Genomic DNA, 23,614 nt, shown 5'->3' with positions numbered 1-23,614 from the left:
GGCTGACTGGGAAGCAGAGGGGGCAGAAAGTCTGGAGTACTTGAGTACAGGTAACACCTGGGCAGAATGGCTGAACTCTTTGCTGGTGTCCTGATTGTTCTTTGAGGACAAAGTCTTCCTAGATACAGGGGAAAGGCCAGCTCGACTCTTCTTAGGCTTGGGTGTGGTCCCATTTTCAGAGGACAGCCTGTTTCCCTCGGAGCAGCTTTGCTTTCTAAAGGAAAAAGCATAGCTGAAGCTAAGAATAACATATCATTTATGTTATACATAGTTTATGTTCCATACAGAATCAGAGGCAAGCACCCACAATATGACGGTGCTATAGACTACTATAGAGATACACAAACAGCCAGAAAATACATTTGATTAGTGTGGCAGAGTAAGATCCTAAGTGCAAGGAAAAGGGTAAGAGGGCTCAGGACTTCCTACAGCCAGAGGGTATAGCTAAAAAGTGCCTGTTTCTGGGTCTTTCCTGGTCATCCCACAACCCACAAAAAGAAGATATTGTGGCTGTATATTCGGACACTCCTACTAGCCCCAAGGTGGAGAATTCCTCTCACTGCCATAGTCTGGGGAAAGAGAAAGGAAATCCCCCAAATCCATAGCCTTCTCTTGCTGAAGTAGCACTCACCTTGATTTGCTGCGCTCTGATTTGCTGATGGCATTGGGTGTTCCATCACCCTTTGGGGCAGTCATGAGTGATGTTGGCAGAGACCACTAGGAACAAAGCAAGCAATGAGGTAAATCAGCTAGGCTGAGTCCAAGAAGGGTCTTGGGACTCTTGTTCAGTTCTGCCACTCTGTGAACACCACCCCAACACTACACATCAGGGCCGCATGTGAATAACTCTTAGTTCTCTCAGCAAACAGGCAGAAAGTTAAGACTGCCAATAATTTTTGATCCTTCAAAGACAGGCATGCAATGCATTCTGTAATTAACCACACCCTTGAAAGGTAGACAAAGGTGGGTCTGGGAGAGAAGGGAGAGGCTGGGTACCCACAAGCCAACCATAATGCACTCAGGAGCTCTCAAGGTTCTGTCCTTGCATTGGCATCACTTACCAGTGGAGCTGAGTCAGAGACGACCCCAGTGTGGAAGCCTTTGTAGCACCAATTCCGAAGCAGATCTACTCCTGGACAAGATGAGCAGAGGCTGGGACTTAACGGGGAAGAATCAATTGCCCACCTCCTTTCCAGAAAAACCTATTTCTTGGCCTAATGGGATTTAATTTCCTACTAAATATGGCCTCCCGTAGGCCAGAAAAGCATATCACCTTTGAGCTTGTTTCCATGGTACTTCTGTTCCCACTGGGTAGTGAGAATGTTGAAATATCGTGGCTGCTCAAAAAAACGAAGATAGCGAGAAGAGAATCGAGAAGGAAAAATTCTTTCAAACTGACCACGACGAGAAAACTCATCTTCCATCTCGACCAGAACCCGAACGTCATCTGGTGTCAAGACATCGAGCACAGATGCATAGAAGTCCTGTGGTCCAAGGAAGGGCAACGTGACAATGTGAGCCACAGGCACTGAAACAAGCAGCTAGGGTAGGAAGCAGAGCTCTGGAACCCTAAGTTTCCAGAACTCCCGTAGGACTACCAACACCACCTGATACGGAGTATGCCAGACCTGTGCCTTGTCTTTTCCTAAATCCGGTCACCTGAGCTCCTGGAGGAAGGCATTCTTGGCTAGAGTCAAGAAACCATTTGGGCTGAAGTAGAAGAGCATGCTGTTGAATCAAGGCTATCACCGAACAACTAAGATCTGGCAGTGGGTGCCTTCCTTTCTCACACCTAGGCCCCACATTTGCTTTGAGAAGCTCAAGCCTCCTGGGTCTCTCAGTGACTCTTGGGAAGAAGTCTATAGGGTTAAAAGCTGATCTAGACATGAAAGCTGATATCTCTGGAGTCTATGATATTTGACTGGGGGCTGTTGAATTAGAGGAAAGATAAATTTCCTACCTGGTCAGGAGTTTTCTGGGTTAGGTAATAAGCTTTCTTCATCTTCTGTGCAGTGAAATGCTCTGGAGTCATTTGACATTTGACATCCCTAGAAGAGCTTGGCAGGCTAAGACAGACGTGGACAAAAAGCAAAAGGTAGGTCAGCAGCTTCCTGTGCTATGAAAACATGGAGAGAGGATACAGTGCAAGACTCCTTCCCAAAAACAGTCAAAAGTCACATGGAGATGTTTGTCCCTTGACTAGATCACTCTAAAGTATATTACATTCAAAGAGCTTTTCATCCACAAGCAAGTGCCATAGAATAGCTGAAATAGAAAGGAAGGCTCACTAATTTGACAAAAAGGAGCACCTCAGAGCAACCTGATTTCTCTGCTATTACTACAAAAGCCACACCAGTTTACCAGGAAGCTCCTCTTGATCCCACTGGGCCCCAACCACAAGGACAAGGAACGCTTTCCCTCTGTAATTTGGAACATTTCTCTTTGATAAATTTCCCATTCTGCTTGGGAATAGCCCAGGCGGAAATTCCTATCACAAGGACACTTTCTCCACCCCAGCCCCGCCAGCTTTCTCTTGCCCCCCCCCCAGGAACTGCAGTCCCACCTATGCTATAATCTCTTGGCTCCCACCTGTTTCCAGCTCTGTTTCTTCCTTAAGCCCTCATTGGCCTCTCCTTCCTCAGGCAGAACTCCTCCCGCAGCTTCTAAGCCCAAGCTACATGCTTTTTTATTGGAGCTTACAGAAATTCCTCCCTGTGGAATTGTTTTATGACCCCCACCCCTCTTTTCCTCAGACTTCAAACTACTTGGCCTCAAAACAGATCAATGGCCAAAGATTTCCAATTCTCTCATATGGTAACAACGCCTGCCATTGTGCAAACAAATGATCCCAAAACTCTTATATCTAAACTTGTTCTGTTCTATACTTCAAAGTGTCTTATGTCTCAGGATTTTCTACTTCCTGCCCTTAAAAAACAAAACAAACAAATAAATAAATAAATGTATGGGTAATCTTAATTTACAACTTAATATATATGATTCAACTCTTATTTAGAATATGCTATATATGTAACTTGGATTCAATTCTTGCCTAAAATATAGATCTAATTTAAAATATAGATATTTTAAATAGCAACCACATGGTTGGCAGCCATCTTTAGTAAGGTCAAAGGATATATGCCATGTGGTTTCACCATGGTAAGATGACCACATGGATCCGGGCAGTGGTGACACAGGCTTATAATCATCCCAGCACTTTTGGAAGCAAAGGCAGGGGGAGAGCTCTGTAAGTTTGAGGCCAACCTTGTCTACACAGTGAGTCCTAGGACAGCCAAGGTTACAGAGAAACCCTGTCTCGAAAAACAAAAACAGACAAACAAACAAAAAAGATGACCACAGGATATAAACCAACTAAGGCAATGCCTGTAAAACTTTTTAGTTCTACTGAGCCTTGGTTTATTACTGTATCTCCTTTTAGATGAAGGAAGCAACAGCCAGCTTCCAAAATATTTTGGGTTAGGATGGATTTTTGTATGATGGTAAATTCCTAATATTATAATAAAGGTATACACAAGGTTAATAGACCCTAACTTAGAAATGTCTGTCTAACTATTTATGTTCAACACCAGGCTCCTACAGTTTTAAATAAGGAATAACATAGGTATGTTTGATAAATACGGTTTAAGATCCTAAGGTATACTCAGGCTCACAGAAATACGTCTAGCCTCTTTGTTTTTGCTAACTTTTTTAAGCTTCAGCTATTTGGATAAACTGAATCATACAAGAAATTGTGATATTCTATAATGGGCACTATAAATGACTAAGTTGTAAACTGTTATATAATTTATTTAGCAAGAAGTTTCATTTAGCTTCCTGCATATGTTTAAATCAAGTAACTAAAAAGTTTAAGTCAGGTATAGTTAATAGATCATGGTCGTCAAACTCTTCAGAGATCTGCTGAAAATGGCTTTTCGAATGTTTACCAAAAACAAAAAAGTGTCCCATGACATACAGAAATGCCAGCTCATAGCAGGAACACTACAGTCTCCAAAGAAGATAGATGAAGCATGACTCCCCCTGATTTATGGTAACACTAATCACTGGACAAAACCACCTCATGCCTCACCTGCTACCAGAAAACTAACTGCCCAAGTGGTGGACATTGTTGGGTTGACTGCTCTATTCTGCCTCATCAAAGTAAGGTCAGTCCCCCAAGTTCCCCCTCTACATAAAACTCTCTAAGACCCAGATCTGGCAGCCAGAGGCCAATGCTGCTCTGTGTGATAGCTGAATATTTAATGCTGTACTGTATGACAGGAAGATAGACCACTGCCAGCAACAAAGCTATCAAGACCAGGAAAGCCTAGGGCAGTTGTCTAGCTGCTCTGTTATTTTAACTGATACATATGCCATTTGGATTATACTTCCTGCTATAATTTAACCTTCTCAGATCTCTGATGATATTAACTGACTAGCTTTAAGAGCAGCAAGAATAGCAGCTCCTTTCCCTGAGGCTACAGCTGCCTTTTCTTCATGTGAAAACCAGGCCTCGCTTTCCTAGAGCTACTAGGTCTCTGGCTGAGAAAGACAGACATTTTACCTTGCTACTAGACTTACAGAGGAGATAAACTCACACAGGCTTTTAACCCAGAATCATTTCTGGGTCCCCAAGCATTTATTCTGACCCAAAGGCATGAGTCTACTGTCTTCTCTACAATGTGGACTTCAATATAGATCACAAAAAGTGGTAGGTAATGCTAACGTATCTAAAACTTTAATCTCTATTTGTAAACTTAAAAAAAAGTCTGTAAGCTTCAGGGAATCAACTTGGATCTACCTCTCATAGGTCAACAGAGAGAACTGACTCCCTTGTGACAAGTGGAATAATTCAGATAGCTGAAGGACAGAGCCAAGCATATATATCCAGAAACACACAGTGGGTAAAGTGGGTCAGTGATCAGGCAAATCAGCATTTGTTGTTTGTTCGTTTTATTTTGCTTTTCAGATAGAGACTCACTCTGTATCCCAGACTGGCCTCTAACTTGTAGAAGACACCAAGCGTGAAACATCAAGTGCTGGGATCACAAGTGTGAAACAGCATGTCCTGCTGGGAGCCAGAATTAGGACTCTACCCTCACTCTCTTATGCTGAATGGTTCTGAATGATTACTCTGTTACAGGATCTTCAGGGTCCTCATCTATAAGCTACAATACTAATAAGAGCCCTACAGAACTGAGTGGATACACTATTTCCTTAGCTACCTAAAATACTTACTAAATATTAGTTCCCTGTCCTCAAGAAAAGTTTCAAAGCTTTGGAGGTATGAAGGAAAAGCTTCACACTGAGATGGCTTCATAAAGATGTTGTCTGGATCTAGGCTTTGATGAATAGGGAACCTAGGTGAGGGGCATTTTTAGAATGAAGAAACCACATTAAGGAAAGAAAAGACACTTTGTGGGAGAACAGCAAGAAACAACAAACTTATGAGAGGAAAGGGGACTACCTAGTCCTTAAAGATCTGCCAGGGCCCTAGAGACATAATCTAGTCTGCACGCAGTAGAGACATACTCGCAGGAAAACAGGCTGAGGCCTCCAATATCCAGGTAAGAGGTTAAATGTGATTCTTAAGCCTTATGGAGATTTCTGAGTAGGAAGTAAAATGACCAGACTTACTTTCATGGTAATGATGTGGCAGTAGCATGTGGACGGACAGCAGAGGGAGACTGAGCCATAAAGGAGACTAACAGGAGAGAGGGCTCATAACCTATTTGCTCCCCAAACCAAAATGGGCAGCTCATGCTGCCATCCCAACCGCAGGGAAGGTGAGAAAGCAGACCTGGTGCTGGAGCCACTGGAGCTGCTGGGGCTGCTGGAACTGCAGAGGATATCCTCCATGTTGGGCAGAACAAAGCCTGCAAGGTTCAGGAGATCTCGGATCATCTGGCCTTTGATGCTGATGTCCAGGGGAGAATTAGAGTGGAGGCTTCAGGGGAAGAATGCAAAATGGGGGTCAAAGCAGCATTCCAAAACAGTTTTGGGTCCTACACCTAAATCAGAGCTTCCTACTTCCTGGCAACTCCAATAACCCACATTTGTGATCATCTTCAACAAATACCCTTGAGTGTGTGGTGGCGCAAGCCTTTAATCCCAGCACTTGGGAGGCAGAGGTAGGTAGATCTCTGTAAGTTCAGGGCCAGCATGATCTACAGAGTGACTTCTAGGACATCCAGAGCTTCATAGAAAAACAACAACAAAACCCAAACCCTCAAAGACAATAAATAACCCTGCTCAGCTTGGTGAGCCTGCCATGGCCTTGGTTTGCTAGAAAATGGTAGGAATCAGGCTAGAGAGATGGCTCATTGGTTAAGAGCGCCAGCTGCTCTTCCAGACGAACGAAGTTCAATCGCCAGCACCCACATGGCAGCTCAAAACTGCAAGAGCTCCAGGGACTCTGGATATACATGCAGGCAAAACACCAATGCACATAAAGTAAAAATAAATAATTTCTAAAAAGGAAAATGGTAGGACCAACAACTTTTAATAACTCTTCTTTATTTTCAAAGATCCTTAAGATAACAGGACAGAATGAGTCAGTACACAGATCACAAAGAGAAGATATATACCCTAGGGAAGGAAAGACCTTCCCAACAAGACTGTAATGACAAGGATTCTGAGAATGAAAGATGGATTCTACTGAGAAAAAAAACAAAAAACAAAAAACACCTACCTTGGGGAAATGTTGACTTCCAGGACCCAGGGCTTCAGGTTTTCATCCAGCATGATGTCAAAACCAAAGAGTTCATGGCAGCTGTAGGGGCGCCGCACATACAACTTCAGTAGGTTGGTCACATAGGGCTCTGACCTGCCAGTGGGGCATCTTGAGTTAGTTAGGAGGGCAGAGGCAATTTTCATAGGGATACACGCATGCAATCTCAATACTTGAAAGGCAGAAGCAGGAAGGTCAAGAGTTCAAGGACAATCCTGACAACACCAGACCATATCAACCATAAACAACACCCTTTCCCACCCAAACAGTGGTTTTAAGAGATGTGCCTGATCTTAGCCATCACCCTAATGAAATTTGGTAAATAAGCAGTATGCTAGTTTGAATGAGAATGGCTTCGATAGGCTTATATATTTGAATACTTGGTCCCCTGTGGTAGAACTTTTAGGGAAAGATAAGGGGGTGCAGCCTTGTTGGAGGAAGTGTGTCACTAGGGATGGGCTTTTGTTTCAAAAAAGTCCAGCCTTTCCCAGTTATCTCTCTCTGCCTTGTGCTAACTAACTCCCTGAAATTCTAAGCCCCAAATTAAAGTTTTTTTTTATAAGGTGCCTTGGTTCTAGTGTTTTATCGCGACAACAGAAAAGTGACTAAGAAACAGAATTCAACTGCATTTCTTCCTATCCTGTCCTCAAACCCGAAATACAAAATGGGCACAGCCTATAGCACAGCAAAGAGGAAAGAAGAAAGCATGAGAATTCATGGCACACCCCACATCCAAAGTAGCACTACAACTCACGAGATGATGGTTTTGACAACAACATCCTTTATCTTCTCCCAGATGGCATCACTATTAACTCCCTTCTGGCTCAGATAGTTCCACAAAGCCTTCAATGCCCTGTAGGGAAAGGAGAAGGAAATGTTTGGGGTTATGTTCTAGAAATGAGTAACAAGAGGAAAAAATAAGGAGCAAGAGGCTAAAGATACTTTCTTTGTATTTCCCCAGTGATATTTTGAAACAGAAAAGAGCTGCATCTGGATGTAATCAGACCAATTCTGAAGTGATAAGAACTTACATAACTTCAAGACTCTGCACTAATATTCCTCAACTACTGCTCCAAACTTCCCAAAGGCAAAACCCTTCCTGGATTCAAGATGGCAGTTTGATAGGGACACACTGCCCTCAGTACCATTTGTGGCCCTGGCAGGCAGTCTCATCAGCATTGGCCTGGTACTCTGCATTCTTTTTGTTGACACTGTAGTTGGTCAGGTGCATGAACTTGTTGCTAAGACTCTTCATGGACGGGGAATACCTAGAAGTGAGAAGAATGGCAGAGGCTAGATGGTGAGAGCAAATGAAAAACAGGCCAAATATTTCTACAGGAAGGAGACAAAGGAGAAGTGTACAAATCAGTTCTGTTCCTGCAAGGCCTAAGTTCTAAAAAGCCACAGCTAATCTACTTGGCAACCTCAGTCCTACAGGAAGACTTTCCTTATTTCCCAAACTCACACCTTCCTCCTTACAAAGCCACCAAGATATGTTACTTTTCTGCTCAGTATCCTCCTTCCAAGGAAAGGAAATCTCCCAGTGTAAGGGGAATGCCTCACCACCGGCACATACTTGCAACTGGCAAAGCGGACAAGTCCATCCGAAAAGAGGTAAATCCGCAGAGGATCATAAGAAGTAACGTAAACGTAGATCCGAAGATCAAATTTGCTGCCACTAATGAGGTAGGGTTTATGTAGATACCTAGAGAGGAAAAGCTAACTTTACACCCGGCCACATGAGATGAGTAAGCAAGTGGTAAAAACCAGCTAACTGCTTTCAAGAAGACCCTGAACAGACGGCTAAGGAAGGTCTTTGGCGGGGAGATCACGAGGTAGAACACTATAGGAGGTAATTCAGGGACTAAGGAGACAGGAGATGGAGAGAGGAAGGTGAGCTAGGTGGGCTCACCTCTGTACCAGGAGGGGCCTGCGCTTGGGAAGCTGACTCCACTTGTGAATGACCTGAATGCCAATGCCTCGAGCAGATGCTGGCTAGAAGTCAAATGGGAAGGAGATGAGATCTGCTCTGTCTTTCCACTCTTGTCCCATCATCTACTTCTCCCTTTGCCCCACTCACTGGCTTCACAATCCACTTCTGGCGGCTGCTGCTCTCCCAGGCTTTGCGCAGGAGTTTCGCATCCTGGGGCAGGATAAAAGACTGGGGGAAGAAACTGAATTCCTTCTTGCCAAAACGGCTCTGCATTCGAGACAGGTTCCGCCACAGCCGGTCCTTCCTCCCAATCTGGAAGGAGCCTGGGAAGTGGTTTAGCTACAGAAGGGACAAGAGTCAAATAGAGGGAAGGGGCAGAGGTCAGACCATGAGGAACAAGATAAGCCCCACCTCATCCTTCTAACACCCCTAGCAAAGTTTAGGTTCCTTTTCATCTTTCTGCCACCATCTGACACACACTAGAGTTACCTAGAAAGAGAAAACTAATTAAGGAACTGCCTCCCCTGGACTAGCCTGTGAGGCATTTTCTTGATAAACTATTGATTTGAGAGGAGCCCAGCCCACTTTGGGCAGAGCCATCCCTCGGTAGAAAGTTCTGAGTAGTATGAGAAAGCAAGCTGAGCAAATCATGGAGAATGAGCCTGTAAGCAGTGTTTCTCCACAGTCTCTGCTCAGCTCCTGCCTCAGCTTTCCTCAGTAATGGACTATAAGCTGTAAGCCAAAATAACACTTTCCTCCCCAGTCTGCTTTTGGTCAGTGCTTTATCACAGCAACAGAGAAGCAAACTAGGACAGACATGATAGTTACCTTGAGTACAAACAATAGAGTTGTTAAATATTTTTCCATTAGACAAGAAAAGGAAAGCACCATGCCATTAAGGAGTCGAGGGGCAGGAGGCCACAGAGTTCCTGCAGAACCACAGAATCCTCTTTACACACACCTAGCTTGGGGAGTAGAAGCAGTCAGCAGTGATAACTGTTTTCAGTGCATCCAACTGCAAACAAACAGTGCCTCTCTCAGGAAATGGACTGAAAAGCCTCCATATGGCAACAGGACTCGGCTGGGCAACCTCCACTGTGGCCTCTCTAGAACACTGCTCTGTAACTGTCCTTGCTTGAGTGCTCTTCCCCAGCCCCTCACAGGCCAACAACACCTCATTCTGGCTTGGTCTACGGGAGAGTCTCTGTTTGGAAAGAACCCACCTTCTGATGCTCTCTAATGGATCGGAAACCAGGAGACTTCATGTGGTGACCCCAGCAGCCCAGCCAGTCATCATTTCCTACAGAAGGCAATCAGGAAGTCAGTCTCAAGTAACAGCTCAGGCTTTGGGACAGAGTCAGACCTCATCACTAGACTCACAGAGGTGATTTTAGAGTTCCTATTGAGCTGCCCTACATGAGACCTCAGGGCCAGGGCCAGAGCAATGGTCCTTTGGCTCCCAACTCTGAGTAACTGGCTCAGCCCAGAGGACTTTCAGAGCTACACTCTTCTCTGAGGTTGGAAGCTTCAAGACACAGTTCCACATACAAGAGGCTCTCTTCCTCTCCATCTGGGAGGGCAAGGCCTTCACAATGGGGCAAGTAACTCACTCTTGCTGATTTTGAAGTGTGAGCGTCCGATGGTCTGCCTGACAATGTTGGGGGTCACTGTGCTCATCTTCCACCGGAGTAGCTTCCTCTGTTCCCAGGGAAGTTTCTCCACTGAGGAAAAGCAAGGGCAGGGTTGGGGGTGAGGAGCAGGAAGGTCACAGTAAGGAGATAAGAAAGATAGTACTGGTATCCATCCTTTCCCAGGCAAGCAGATCACTAAAAATTGTTCCAGATCAGGTTTTAGGGGAGAACTTTATAGAAAGAGGGGGCTACGCAAGAGTGAGGAGCAAAGCAAAGTCTGGAAGGGGAAGAAACTGATTAGTGGCCACGTGCTAAGTCAGATTATGAGACTGAGAAAGGCCAACAAAGGACAAACAAGCAAAGTCCACCCTTGAACCTACATCCCCATGGGAACTAGCACAGGATAATACCTCCCTTAATAGCCATTCTGGACATGTTCTTCCACCTGTCCCCACCACCCAAGTTAGCTTGCATTTTCCTGGGAGTCCTCTGGATTTGGTCACTTGGTTACATTTACCTCTTTCATCCCGAGTACCAAAATAGATGGTAGGGGACACATTGGGGAAGAGACTGTAGGTGAGGGCTGGCCGTAAAACTTTCTCATGACTGGGAATGGATTTGGTCGTTAAATCCATGCAGGTCCTGTGATGAAAATAAACATGACAAAGAATGGGAAAGCCAAGCTTTGAGGTGTTAACAGGATTGCATATAACTCTGAAAAGACAAGTGTTTGAAAACCATTTCGCAAATGTGAACTGATAAAGTGCTAGAGCTATCCTACCCATAGCTATGCATACCATTAAATGCTACTAAGAGCCAAAGATTCCCAACACTCTGACAGCACACCTCCAATAGAGCCCATGATAAATCAAAGGTCAGGGAAGACCCTGAAAGAGTTCTGAAGGAGGAAGTCTGGGTGGACAATAGACTTGCTACACTTGAACAAAGTAAAAGAAAAAAAAGGATGACACTGAGAATTCAAAGGAGAAATACAGAAATGTTTTCAATGCGGAAAGAAAAACAGAAAGAAAAGCAACAGTGAAACTTCTACCTTGCCCTCCACTTTAGTTCATGTGAAAACACAGCTTGCTCATGTCATCCTCTACTCTGGACAAGACTCATGACACTGCTGGCATTGCAGGTCTGGATCTCATAGACAGAGGGAGGAGGGACCCTGGGCCGGTGGGCTATGGAGGCTGTACTGCCAAGCTATCTCTCAATAGGCATGTGCTGTCAGCCAGGTAAAAACCATTAATATGAGCCACAAATATTACTTTAAGATTAGCGTTCACATTATAAAACCAAAACAATAATAAAACCACTTTTGGGGGCTGAGTATATCTCTGTGGCAGAGCCCTTGCCTAGTAAAGAAGGCCTTGAGTTTGATTACTAGAACCATGACAATACTCTTGTTATTTTCAGTACAACAGAAATAGGGTCTATGCGTAAAATAATTCAGTAGTAACTTGGATTTTTAAAATTCCATAACTTAGATTTTTAAAATTTGTTTTTAAGACAGTAGAGTCCTGTTGTGGATAAATCATGGTTTCATTTTGGTTCCAGGTATGGGATGTGGGACTGATTCAGATGGTCCACAGCAGCAGACTATTTGCCTCGTGTGGGCTCTGAGGAGCTCTTTGCCAGCTGCAGATAGTTTAAATCTGAGGACTCTGGAGAGAGACTAAACGCCAGAGCCCAAAGAGTGTGGAGGTCTGAGAAAGAACAAGGCTGCTCCTGCTTCCCCCTTGCTGCCCCTGGTTGCTGTTGTGAGACAAGAAGTCAGAGATCTTCTGAAACAAGGATTGGACTGGTCCAAAGTACCCTACCACCCTAACCAGCAGGAAGCAGCTAAGAGAACCACGCCGCCTCTCCCACTAACTCCTTTTCTCTCCTACCTGGTGCTGGAGTAATAGAGGGGATTGAGGTAAAGTAGGGAAAAAAAGATAAAAGACACATAAATAAAAGTGTGTTGGTTTTGTTGTTGTTGTTGTTTTAAGTACATCTACAGAGTCCTACATAAAGCCCACCTCAGTCTCTCAAGTGCTTTCATTAGACATGTACCATGCCTGGCCAAACAAGGAAAACTGCAGAGAATGAGCTGATACAAAACAAAGACAAGGCAGGAAGCTAAGGTGGCACCAAGAGCATCCTATCCTACAAGCAGCTCACATGTTCCTGGGCCCATGTCTCAGAGAAATACTCATGTTCACATAAAATCTGGACATGACTCCTTATGGTAGCTTTACTCATGGTAGTGCACAGCTGGAAAGAACCCATAGAGCCTTCAACAGGTGAAGGGTGAAGCTAATGGCAGTGTACCCAGCAGTGTGGCACAAGCTAAGATCACTCTATCATCTACCATCACCACATCTAGGCCAGCCAGGGCTGTACAGTGAAAGCCTTCTTAAAAAGTACAACCAGAGACTTGAGGAATTGCTCAGTGGCTAAGAGCACTTGTGCTTGAAGAGGACCTGGGTTCAATTCCCAGCATCTGTATTTCAGCTCCCAACACCCAAAACTCCGGTTCCAAGTGATTCCCCAACAACCCCCCCCCACAAGTAAGTTTTCAAAAGAGAAAAAATAAGAGGAAAGAATCCCACACTAACAATGAAAGGTACTTGACTTATCCTTAGGCAAGGCTATAAGCAATAACCCTGGAACATTTATTTAGTCTTCTTCAATGGTCCTCAAAGGTCTTGAATGATTTCCATCCATATCACATGATTGTGCACAACAGCAGAATAGGCAATACAACTGTTAAACAGGAAGTTTACCGTGAGTTCAAAGCCAACCCGGCCTATACCGCAAATTCCCAGTTACCTTCTGGCAATCTGAAGGTATTTGATTTCAGTCAGCTTTAAAAGGCAAAATGTGAGCTGGGAGATGTCTCACTGGTGCACTGGCTGCTGTTCCAAAGGATCCAAATTCAATTGTCATTAGCCAAATGGTGATCATAACCACTAACTCCAACTCCAGGAACTCCAACATACTTATCTGGCCTCTGAGGGAACCAGGCATGCATGTGATACAAAGAGAACAAGCAGGCAAAAAACCCATATGCATAAAATAATAACAAATTTTAAAAATAAAAAAGTTTGGTGATTCAGTCTCTACTTCTTGAAAATTATATTGTAAGCCTCCTATCTATAGGAGTATAATTTATAGTAGTTAATGAACAAATGATTACCAACTTTTTCTGGACTTTTATTGTGGGTGGTTTTTGTTTTCTTTTCTCCCATTTTCCAGATACCTCTGCCTCCACCTTGCTGGTTTGGTACTCTAGAGTCAATAAAGCTGCTGCCACACCATCATATTTACAGAGATATGGGCAGCTTTGTCCATGCTAACCGAGATGCAGAGGGTCTTTTCAGCTCCAGGTAAAGTAGATCAGATGCAAAGAAAGTAGCTAGAGTTGCAGTATGCTGAGCATGTCATGACAGACAGGCTAGATTTTAATTAAAAATGAGAACAGATATTTTGCACTTAAAAAATTATCAACTTTCCATTTTTAAAATTTCTTTTACTTTTTAAATTTTTAAAATATATTATGCTGAGAGAGAGAGAGAACATGACTATGAATGTGCATTCAAGTGAGGGAACACTTGAGACAGGACAGAGCTCCTCTCTTCCACCACGTGAATTTTGGGACTTGAAATCAGGTCATCAGGTTCAGTAGCAAGGACCTTTTTCAGCTGAGCCATCTTGCCACCCTTAATTTTCCTTTCTTTTATATTTTTAAAGGAACAGAAAAATCTTCAATATTTAGTAATTCAATAGAAAGGGGATTCCCTTTTAACAAATAAAAAAAAAGTTTATTAATGAAGACAGAGCCTAATTCTGAGGCAAGGTTGGAAGAAAACAAGAAGGCACTGGATACAAAGTGAATAAATTGTAATAAATAAATATTTTTTTTAAAAGAAGGCACTGAAGGATGAGGTTTATGTTTGTTTTTTGAGCTAGTATATTATAGAATCTAACCTCAAATTCACAGCATCTCTCCTGCTGTAAATAATCTCAGATTCTGGAGTACTGCCAGAATGCCACGACACCTATCACTAAGTGTCCTATTTAAGGCTAGAGAAATGGTTTTAGCTTTCCCATTTAGCGTAGTTCCTAGTATCCATATCAGGCAGCTCATAACTGCTTATAACCTGAGCTCCAGGGACTAATGACATCTTCTTCTGGAGTCCACAGGTATCTGCACTGACTTACGTATACCCCACTAAAAAGCACAAATGGGAGGCAGAGGCAGAGGCAGGCAGATCTCTTTGAATTTGAGGCCAGACTGGTCTACAAAGTGAGTCTAGAATAGCAAGGGCTATTACACAGAAAAACCCTAATTTGGAAAAACAAAAAATGAAATAAAACTTTTCTTAAAGTGTTGTGCTGGTTGATTTTTTTAAAATTGACACAAGTCTAGCCATATCTGAGAAGAAGGAGCTTTAATTGGGAATTAGTCTCTGTTTGATTGTTGGCAATCTGTGTGGTACTGGCTAATGATCAATGGCGGAGAACCCAGCTAGCTTACTGTGGGTGGTGTATTCCTTTTTATATACCTCTAGTACGTAAAAAGCAAGCTGAGCAAGCCTGGAGGAACAAGCCAGGTAATAAGTATTCCTCCATGGCTTGTTTTAGTTCCTGCACTGATCTCCTGCTCTGACTTTTCTTCATAATGGGCTGTGATGTGGAAATGTAAGCTGACATGACATAAACCCCTTTTTCCCCAAGTTGCTTTTGGTTATGGTGTTTTATCACAGCATCTGAAACCCTGACTAACACAAGTGTCTTTTTACTTATCTTTACTTTTTATAACTTTGTGTATATATGTGTCTGTATGTTGGGGGTACACACATGCTACAGTGCATATAGAAGAAAACAAATTCTGAGGAGCAGAATTTGGTTCTGTTCTTCCAGCATGTGGGTTCCAGGGGTTGAACTCCAGTTGGCAGGCTTAGAAGCAAGCACCTTTACATGATGAGCCACCATGTAGACCAAATGCGCTTTAAAACATCTAAAAGTTCACAATATTTTTATAGAATGAATGGCATGCTTTCAATTATCTCTTGACATAGCATTCCAAACTATTTGCTCTACAAAATGGCTGGGCATGATGGTGCACACCAATAATCACAACCCTTGGGAGGCAAAGGCAGATCTCTGTGAGTTCAAGGCCAGCCTGATCTACACAGTGAGTTACAGCACAGCTAGGGCTATGAAAAGACCCTGCTTAAAAAGAACAAACAAACAAACAAAAAACAACTAATACTTCTTAAACTACAGTTACACACAAAAACAAACAAACAAATCAGAAACTTGATGAAAATAAACTAGAGTCTTCAGGGCCAGTTAGGGTAATGCCATTACAAATGAGCATCTGCCAATGATCTGCATAGCACTCACCGAGATATTATAGCCACCGACTCACTGGGGGAGACAATACTTAAAGAAGAGCACTCTGAGTCTCCTGTAGAGGAAGAACAGAGAAATCCTTACTGGAAGACGGCTGTGCACCCTCACCAAGCCCAGGGAGCTATTTCTGTAACATCCTGGGCTCTGCCCTTCTTCAGAGTAATGAGCACCACCCCTGCTCTGTAGTACATTCCTTGAACATAACAGGAGAAGAGGTAAGACCAATGAGACAGAGGGTCTAGAGACTAAAGTCCCTCACAAATGCCCAGTTAGGCCCCCAAAGTAAATGACTCATGCAGGCAATAATGTCAGCCAAGTCTGGCATACACCGTCATCCCCTTCCCTAGTGGATGCTGATCAAGCCCTACTGTTGGAGGCAAAAGGATTCCGTACTCACCATCGTCTTCTTCATTCTCATCATGGCTACAGCAATCCTCTAAACCATCTTCTAGTTCATCTTCTATATCTTCAGGCTCCACCTGATTTGGCCGGAGGTCAGTAGCTGAACTGAAAGAAAAGAATCATGCCTCCACCCAAGCCAACTCCACAAAAGAAGTTACATGGGAGTCTCATTCTTTCATTGTCCCCCACTAACAGCCTCTTCATCACCAATCTGTAATCTCTTGCCTGGACTCATCAATTATTGCTCAGAATTATGGTTTAGCCATAGTCCCTCAACTTTACATCCCTCATATGTCTTCCATTTTTTTTGAAGTCTCTTATAGCACATAAGAATAAAATTCTGCATACAAAAGTCATCACTGAATATCTGGTAATTCACATATCCTTGAGATGTTCACTGGAAACTCAGAAGGCCTTGGTGGATCAAAGTTCTAGAAAAGTAACAAGACACAAGAGAAGGAACCAACTACATCTATCTCTTCAACTCTGAATTGCTCTCATACCAGGAAAGCATGGGAACTCAATTTGGTTTGGAGTAAGAAGGAAAGACACAGACCCTAGGACGTGGTGTCTGGAATTCTTACATCTCCCCTGGTAATACCTAAAACAGGGATGGGCAAACTCTCCAAAGGAAACATCCACAAAAATCTTCAGGTTTGTAGGTCATTCAGTCACAACTTTCCAACTCTACTATTGTAGCAAGAAAGCAACCAAAGGCAACAGTAAATAAATAGACAAGCCTGCATATCAATAAAATTTTATTTTCAAAAGCAAAGATTTAGTCTGCAAGCTAGTTTTCCAATCCTCACCTTAAATTAAGTCCCTACTTTAGAGTGAAAACTTCTAGGATAGCTAAAAAAAATAAAATAAAATAAAATAAAAAAATAAAGCCAACTATCAGAGATTCAAGGCATCAGTGTCTCCAGATTATGGTATAGCTACCGTATTGCCCCAAATAAACCAAAAACAGGGTGTAACTTACCAACTATCCCTAGCATATGAGTTCAGCTCCTTGGTTTCCTCAGACTCCTTCCCAAGCTGGCCAAGATGGACAGAAGAAAGGCGAGTAGACACTTCAGCTACACCAAGAGGCTGGAGGGAAGAAGGGGGAACAGTAGCTCTGTCTTCTCCAAGTAATTGGGGGTCAACTACAGAGCCACAGGTAGGGCTGGAGTTGAACCCATGGACATGTGAGGCAAGGAGGTGAATGCTGATCCTTTTGGTACAAAAAACTGTACTGTCCAACCCCAAGGTGTCTGAGGCACCAGGAAGGATCTCATTGTCTAATCCAATATCCTCCTGAGGAAACCGCTGGCTCAGAGATTTCCACCGCCTGCTTCTGTTGAGAAGACCCCACTGGAAGCTGGGGTTCACAAAACAAGCTTGTTCAAACTGGTAGCCTTGTTGTGGCATCTTCTCAAAGCTCTTTGCAGTCAACTTCCTCACAGCCTCAGAGAAGTGTTCCTCTTTAGTAGCACTCTGGGAATCTGGGTTTTCATCCAGGCCACAGGGATGTGCGTCCATCCTAAAGTTACTCTGACTGCACTGGGAAGAGGCAATACTGGCTGTGGATATGTTGAGGGTGCTAGGGGCAGATGGGCTGATAGTGATATCATCTAAGACAGTACCAATGTTTTGGGGCACGTTATGATCACCAGGCTGGGGTACACAGTCTCCAGTACCCCCTGAATGATGCCAAGAGACAGGCTGGATCTTGGGTGAGGATACCGGCTTCAGGCCATCTGTGGCTTGTGATAAGGGCACTTTAGTGCTATTTGGCCTCATGAAGGAGTTGTTGTTCAGCATGGGCTTGTAGGAAGACAGTGGAGATGCAATCTTCCCTGAGATGGCAGAGGACAGGCTCCTCCTTGAAGGATTTTCCCCAGCTGCTGCCAGTGAGAGGTATGGATCAGTGGGTGAAGATGCCATGGGCTGGGCCATGGGAAAGACTGTAGAAGATGTGGCTTTATTGGCAGTGACACTGACAGGGAGACCCTTCTGAGCAAAAGAAAAAGATCTTTTCTCTGATGGGCTGGAACGCAAGCAGAAAGATTCCAGTTGCTGGTATGGTTTTTGCCTCACGTTGGTGCGGCGGTACAGCAGAGTATTGCTGAACAAGTCAGGGAGAGATTGCAGGTAACAGGGATTGTTATGGCCTGCAATGACAGCTGTAGTCCCAGAGCTACATAAAGTGCTAGGGCAAAAGAAATAGGCTGACTGGGGTGGGACTCCCAAGAGACTGCTGCCCAGCCCTGCTGAGAGTGGCCCTACGTGCTTCCTTTCCAGTTTCCAGATTGGCTTCACCTGCTGATGGGCCTGAGACCAGACTTTGACCTCTGAGGGTTTCTCAGGTGGTGAAGTAGACACTGTGCCTGAGGGACATCTCTGCTTGAAGCTGCTTCCTCGGCGCAGGCCAATACTGTAGTGCTCTGTTCCTGCTGAGGCCATGAGGGGCCCACATCATGGCAACATGGCCTCATGGCCTGGCTCAGGTAAGGTGACACACAGGTCTAGCACCAGCTGCATCCTTGAATCGGTCAGCCTGCAGGGAGAGAAATGATTGGAAATGCTGCCAGCTTGTGAGGATGGGTCCTATGCTAGGTAGGTAATAGGGTCTTGCTTCAGCTTTAGCAACCAGTCTTGGTCATCACTTGTGGCCCTGGGGGAAGAACACATTTCCAGGGAGCTTGCAGTGGCCTTCCTGAGGCCTTCATATGATCAACTCTGGTTTTAACAAGGACTAAGACTTAAAGGGTCTATAGTGCAAGGCTGCTCATGTGTCCATACTCCCAGAAAGCTTGCCTCTCTCCAAAGAAATGTAGCTGTTAGGTGGATATGATCAAGAGACACCGTATATGTGTGTCTCTTGTGTGTGTAAAACTGTCAAAGAAAAATCAAAGCATAATTTTTCTTTAAAAAAAGCTGCCTATCACAATCCGAGTCTTTACCTTTTGTGCTCAAAGGTTATCCAAGAATATATTTGCTCTATTGTTCTGTGCTCCAGCTCTCAACTGTCTTTACCTTTACTTTGGTCCTTTTTAAAAAAGTAAAATTTAACAAGACAAATTCAGACAGAAACAGCATAGACAGCAATTTCATCTCTTCAAGAATCTTGTCAACCATACAAACTAAAGTTCCAAAACATATACTGGGGGGGAAACGAGGAAGACAGATGGAACTAAACACCTACACTGTCTTTCTTACAGTGACTTTATTCTCAGCAGCGACAATGAAACAGAGAAATGAGAGAGCAGAAGAAAAGTAGGAAGAGAAAAGCAGCTTTCACTCCAGGGCCTAGTCTACAGCTTGGCCTTGTCTCACAACAATTTCTTCTGCATGGTCACTCTTCAAATACTCTCAAAACATTCCCTAGCTTTCATAGCTGTGTGGAAAAGTGGATCTGCCTGCATAACCACATCTAGAAGAAAATAACACCTTTCTAATATCCCTATCAAGAGAGCTTGGAAGAAGGAACTAGGAGGGAAAATTTTGTTCAAGTTGCATTTTATGATATAAAAATAGGAAGATATTTTTATATTTTGATCAGAAAACTCTCTAAGATCCAAGATTCCTGTGTACAACTACTAGAAGGAAGATACCAATGAAGAGCCTGAAGAAGCCACATGATGGTGCCCTCTTTTCCTACAAATGCCAACCAACAGGGGGTCCTTTTCAAGCATACAAAAACTTACATGACAAAACAATGGTGAGCTAAAACGTATAAATGCTAAAAACAGTATTGAGGTCAATCTTCAAAAAGAAAAGACAAAAATGCACCTTCACACAAGTCCAAATGATAGAAAGTGTATGAGGAACAATTATCCTGAATTCATACAACAGAGAAGCCTAACACTGAAAGAGTCAAGCCCAGCCAGGAATGGTGGTACACGCCTTTAATCCCAGCGCTGGGAGACAGAGGCAGGCAGATCTCTGTGAGTGTGAGGCTAGCCTGGTCCACAAAGCAAGTTCCAGGACGACCAGGGCTACACACAGAGAAATCCTGTCAAAACAAAAACATCCAACCAAAGAGTTAGGCCCTACCAATGGCTTTGTAAGACCTCGTATATGCATGTATGAATGCTGTATACTCAAGACTCAAAATTCAACTCATTTCTCTTTCAGGAACTCACATCTTGCCCTACCAATGCAACACAATAGATATGCCAAAGCAAAAGGACACAAGAGCTAAGGAAATAAAACCTAAGGTAGACAGGCCCTAAAAAGCAACCTCATTAGTAACTCTCCATTTATCTCCAGACTTTTCTAAGTCCTGGTTCAGGCCTTCATGGGTGAAGTGTCTAAGAACATTCCACAGACTTCTCACACCACAAACACTCCCACTTTCCTTCACAGCTGTCAGTCAGAACCACTGCATACCTCAGAGCTAGACAGGTGAATGAAAAGAACCCTTCCTTCTGCACATCCTACTCACTGTGTCCTACCAGGTAATCCTGTGCCACAAACACTGAACGCAGTGGCCTCACACACAGACACCAACTGGTTTGTTTTTGTTTTTTGCTTGTTTATTTTTTGACAGGGTTTCACTATACAGCTCTAGCAAGCCTAAAACTCAATATGTAGACCAGGATAACCTCTAGCTCACACATTTGTCTACCTCTGCTTCCCAAGATCTAGGATTTAAATGCATATGCTACTATACTGGCTGGTTTGTCTTTTAATACAACTAAGAAAGAAAGAGCATAAGGATAAAATCCAATCCTCTTCAAAGACTAAGGGTAGTTTGCTCCCAGATGGTATCAAGCTGGCAAGCTGGATTAGCTCTAATGTAGTAGATGAATTCTCTTCTAACTGATGGAAAACCAGCACTCATATCTCTGAGAGGATCATTTCCACTCTTTCTCTTCTCTATAAGTTCCAAGTGTGTAGGCTACTTGGAGGAAGGCCATGAATCTTTTAAGTGTATACAACAAGGACTGGGGAGATGAGACGGTTTCTTTAACTATGACAAAGAGTTACACAGTTCCTAAGAGACATCCAGGGTTGGTTAACACAGTGGTGTCACAAAAAGCCAAGCAAAGACATATCTGCCATGTCATATACTCTGTAGACAGTAGCTCCCCGAACACAAAGTAAACAGTACCACTCCACAACAGTATCACAGAGTTACCTCAATCTGGGTTTAGTTCAGGAGCAGTTTCTGGCTTAAACAAGGAAATGGTGCTTGCTAAAAGCAGCTTCTTTCTCTTTGTGGATATTCCTAATGAAACCAAAACTCAGGTCATAGGAAGCAGAGATTTAGCTACAATATTCAAGCACCCTTGAGTCCTCCGTTACCACCACTGCTACAGATTACATTTTCCTATGTGACACCCAGTGCCTACAGGAATGTGAGTGTCAAACTTAAAAAGATTTGAGCTGGTCCAAATTCTAATAATTTGAGAAAATAAAATTATTTTCAAATCAGTTTGAAAAGTTTCAAAAGCTAACACACTTAAGAATTCTGAGTTCTAGCTGGTGTAGTGGTGCACACCTTTAATCCTAGCACTCTGGAGGCAGAGGCAGGCAGAACTCTCTGAGTTGAGGACAGCCTAGTCTCAAAACAGGACAACCAGGTCTCAAAACAACTCAGTCTCAAAACAACAAAGTGCAATGAGTTCTGCCATTAGGTCAAAGTCCACATAAGCAAATAAAGCCATAAAGACAGCACACCCTCTCACAAGGCAGCTTCCTGCTGGTCAAGACCATCCTCTGAAGTATCCTCTTCACACACACAATGTTATTTCTCAAGGTTTTCCTAGTCCCTCCTTAAAATTTTAAATGTACTATGATGACATCCTCCTATGCCCTTAGGATTCAGGGGACAAATTGCCTTTCTCTAAGCAAAACTTTAGGATGAGGTACCAAAGGAAAAAGAACAGGAAGAAAAGATACTTACATATGTGGAAATCCATGCACAGACCACTGGTAGAAACCTTGCTTCACAATACCCAATTTAGCTGGGTGTGATAATGCACATTTTTAATGCCTGCTTTCAGGAAGCAGGGGACTCTATGAGTTCAAGGGTAGCTTGGTCTACACAGTGAGTTCCAAGTCAGCTAGGGCTATATACTAAGACCTTGTCTCAAAACAAAGGCAAATACCCAATTTAGCCAGGCATGGTGGCATATGCCTTTAATCCCAGCTCTTGGGAGGCAAAGCCAGCAGAGTCCTGTAAATTGCAGGACATAGTGAGCTTCAGGTCAGCTAGGTTTAGGTTTTGAGACAGTGATACCCTGTCTCAAAACAAACAAACAGACAAACATCCAAACGACAGCTCACAACTATCTGTAATTCTACTTCTGGGGGATCTTTTACCTTCTTCTGGCCTACACAGGCACCATGCTACACAAGGACAAACATGAAGGCACAACAGACATACACATAAAATAAAATTTAAAAAAAGAATTTTCCATAAACTATTATTTTCATTTAATTTGCATAGTTTTAAAACCACCTGCACACCCACACATTGACTTAAAGACTGGCAAAGGCATTCATACTTATTGTCTCTGCCTATAACCAAATGTCCAACATTGTCTGACCCTCCAATCAGCACCTTGCAAAGAACTTAGGGAGCCAATAAACTGAGCTCACCTGGAAAATAGCAGTTTAAATAATATAACATTTTAAAAGAGTCAATAAAATTACATGATTCTTGTCCCTATATTTTTCCTTGAGGAATAAGGTGATCTAAGAGGAAGAGGCTGTACAAGCACTAAGATGAGCGACTGTCTGCAGAGCTCAAGCTTAAAAGAATACAGTCTGCTTCTGTGGCTAAGCTCCTCCATGTAGGCCCAAACAGGAAACTGCCCAGCTGAAAGGAAAGTAAAAGTTAAATCAGAGCACAGTAGTAGGATTGGAGAGAATTCTTGGACAGCTCTCAGGCATCTGAATCTATCTGTGTAAGACCATACTATACCCCATTGTTAGTGGCAGGTCACCCTGGGCAGAGGGATGGGATCAAGGATTGAGCAGGGGGAGGTGAGGAGGTAAGGGGGATAGACACCTGCGTTGTTTGACGGTTCAAACAAAAACACACATTACTTGGGCGAAGTTTCCACGGCACTCTTCCTCTTCCCAACAACGCTGCATCAGCAGCCACCACCTCACTGGAGCGCCTGCCAAGCGCCAGTCAGCAGTTCATCAAATTCAGTGCTCAGCAATTAATCACTTTCAATGCTGGCCTCACAGCCGAAGTATTCTGGGAAAGACAGAGAAAGAAAATACCATAACCTTGCTGAGCAGTTGTGAGAAACCAGATTTTAAAATTCACACAAGGCACACGGGGTTATGATGGCACACCCATAACCCCAGCACTGAGGAGGCAGAGGGTTGTGAATTTTAGACCAGCTCAGAACCTGACCCACAGTAAACACTGGCAGCAAGGCAGTTATTACTCTTTCTTGTTGATAGCTGTTCCTTTTTGTTTCTTTTGTTGTTCTTGACTTGACACAAGCGAGGGTCATCTGGGAAGAGGGAACCTCAATTGAGAAAATGCCTCTACCAGATTGGTCT

General features: G+C 43.5%; 1 protein-coding gene across 1 annotated transcript in view; it reads right to left on the bottom strand.

Moving 5' to 3' along the window:
* The window catches only part of Ttll4 (tubulin tyrosine ligase like 4), a 40,721-nt gene that overhangs the window by 5,321 nt on the left and 11,786 nt on the right, over positions 1 to 23,614 (bottom strand). Inside the window, 19 exon segments of the mRNA XM_060368640.1 lie at positions 2 to 214; positions 632 to 717; positions 1,062 to 1,132; positions 1,274 to 1,484; positions 1,961 to 2,066; positions 5,795 to 5,941; positions 6,686 to 6,820; positions 7,479 to 7,577; positions 7,870 to 7,992; positions 8,301 to 8,429; positions 8,637 to 8,719; positions 8,805 to 8,996; positions 9,881 to 9,957; positions 10,268 to 10,378; positions 10,806 to 10,930; positions 15,689 to 15,752; positions 16,095 to 16,204; positions 17,082 to 18,641; positions 23,139 to 23,300. Of these exon segments, the coding sequence (XP_060224623.1) occupies positions 2 to 214; positions 632 to 717; positions 1,062 to 1,132; positions 1,274 to 1,484; positions 1,961 to 2,066; positions 5,795 to 5,941; positions 6,686 to 6,820; positions 7,479 to 7,577; positions 7,870 to 7,992; positions 8,301 to 8,429; positions 8,637 to 8,719; positions 8,805 to 8,996; positions 9,881 to 9,957; positions 10,268 to 10,378; positions 10,806 to 10,930; positions 15,689 to 15,752; positions 16,095 to 16,204; positions 17,082 to 18,547 (3,548 nt within the window). The 5' untranslated portion in view covers positions 18,548 to 18,641; positions 23,139 to 23,300.

Source organism: Meriones unguiculatus, chromosome 15 (genome assembly GCF_030254825.1).
Source record: "Meriones unguiculatus strain TT.TT164.6M chromosome 15, Bangor_MerUng_6.1, whole genome shotgun sequence".
Taxonomy (NCBI): domain Eukaryota; kingdom Metazoa; phylum Chordata; class Mammalia; order Rodentia; family Muridae; genus Meriones; species Meriones unguiculatus.
Note: the sequence above shows the minus strand (reverse complement) of the source record. Positions and strands in the feature narration are given on the sequence as shown.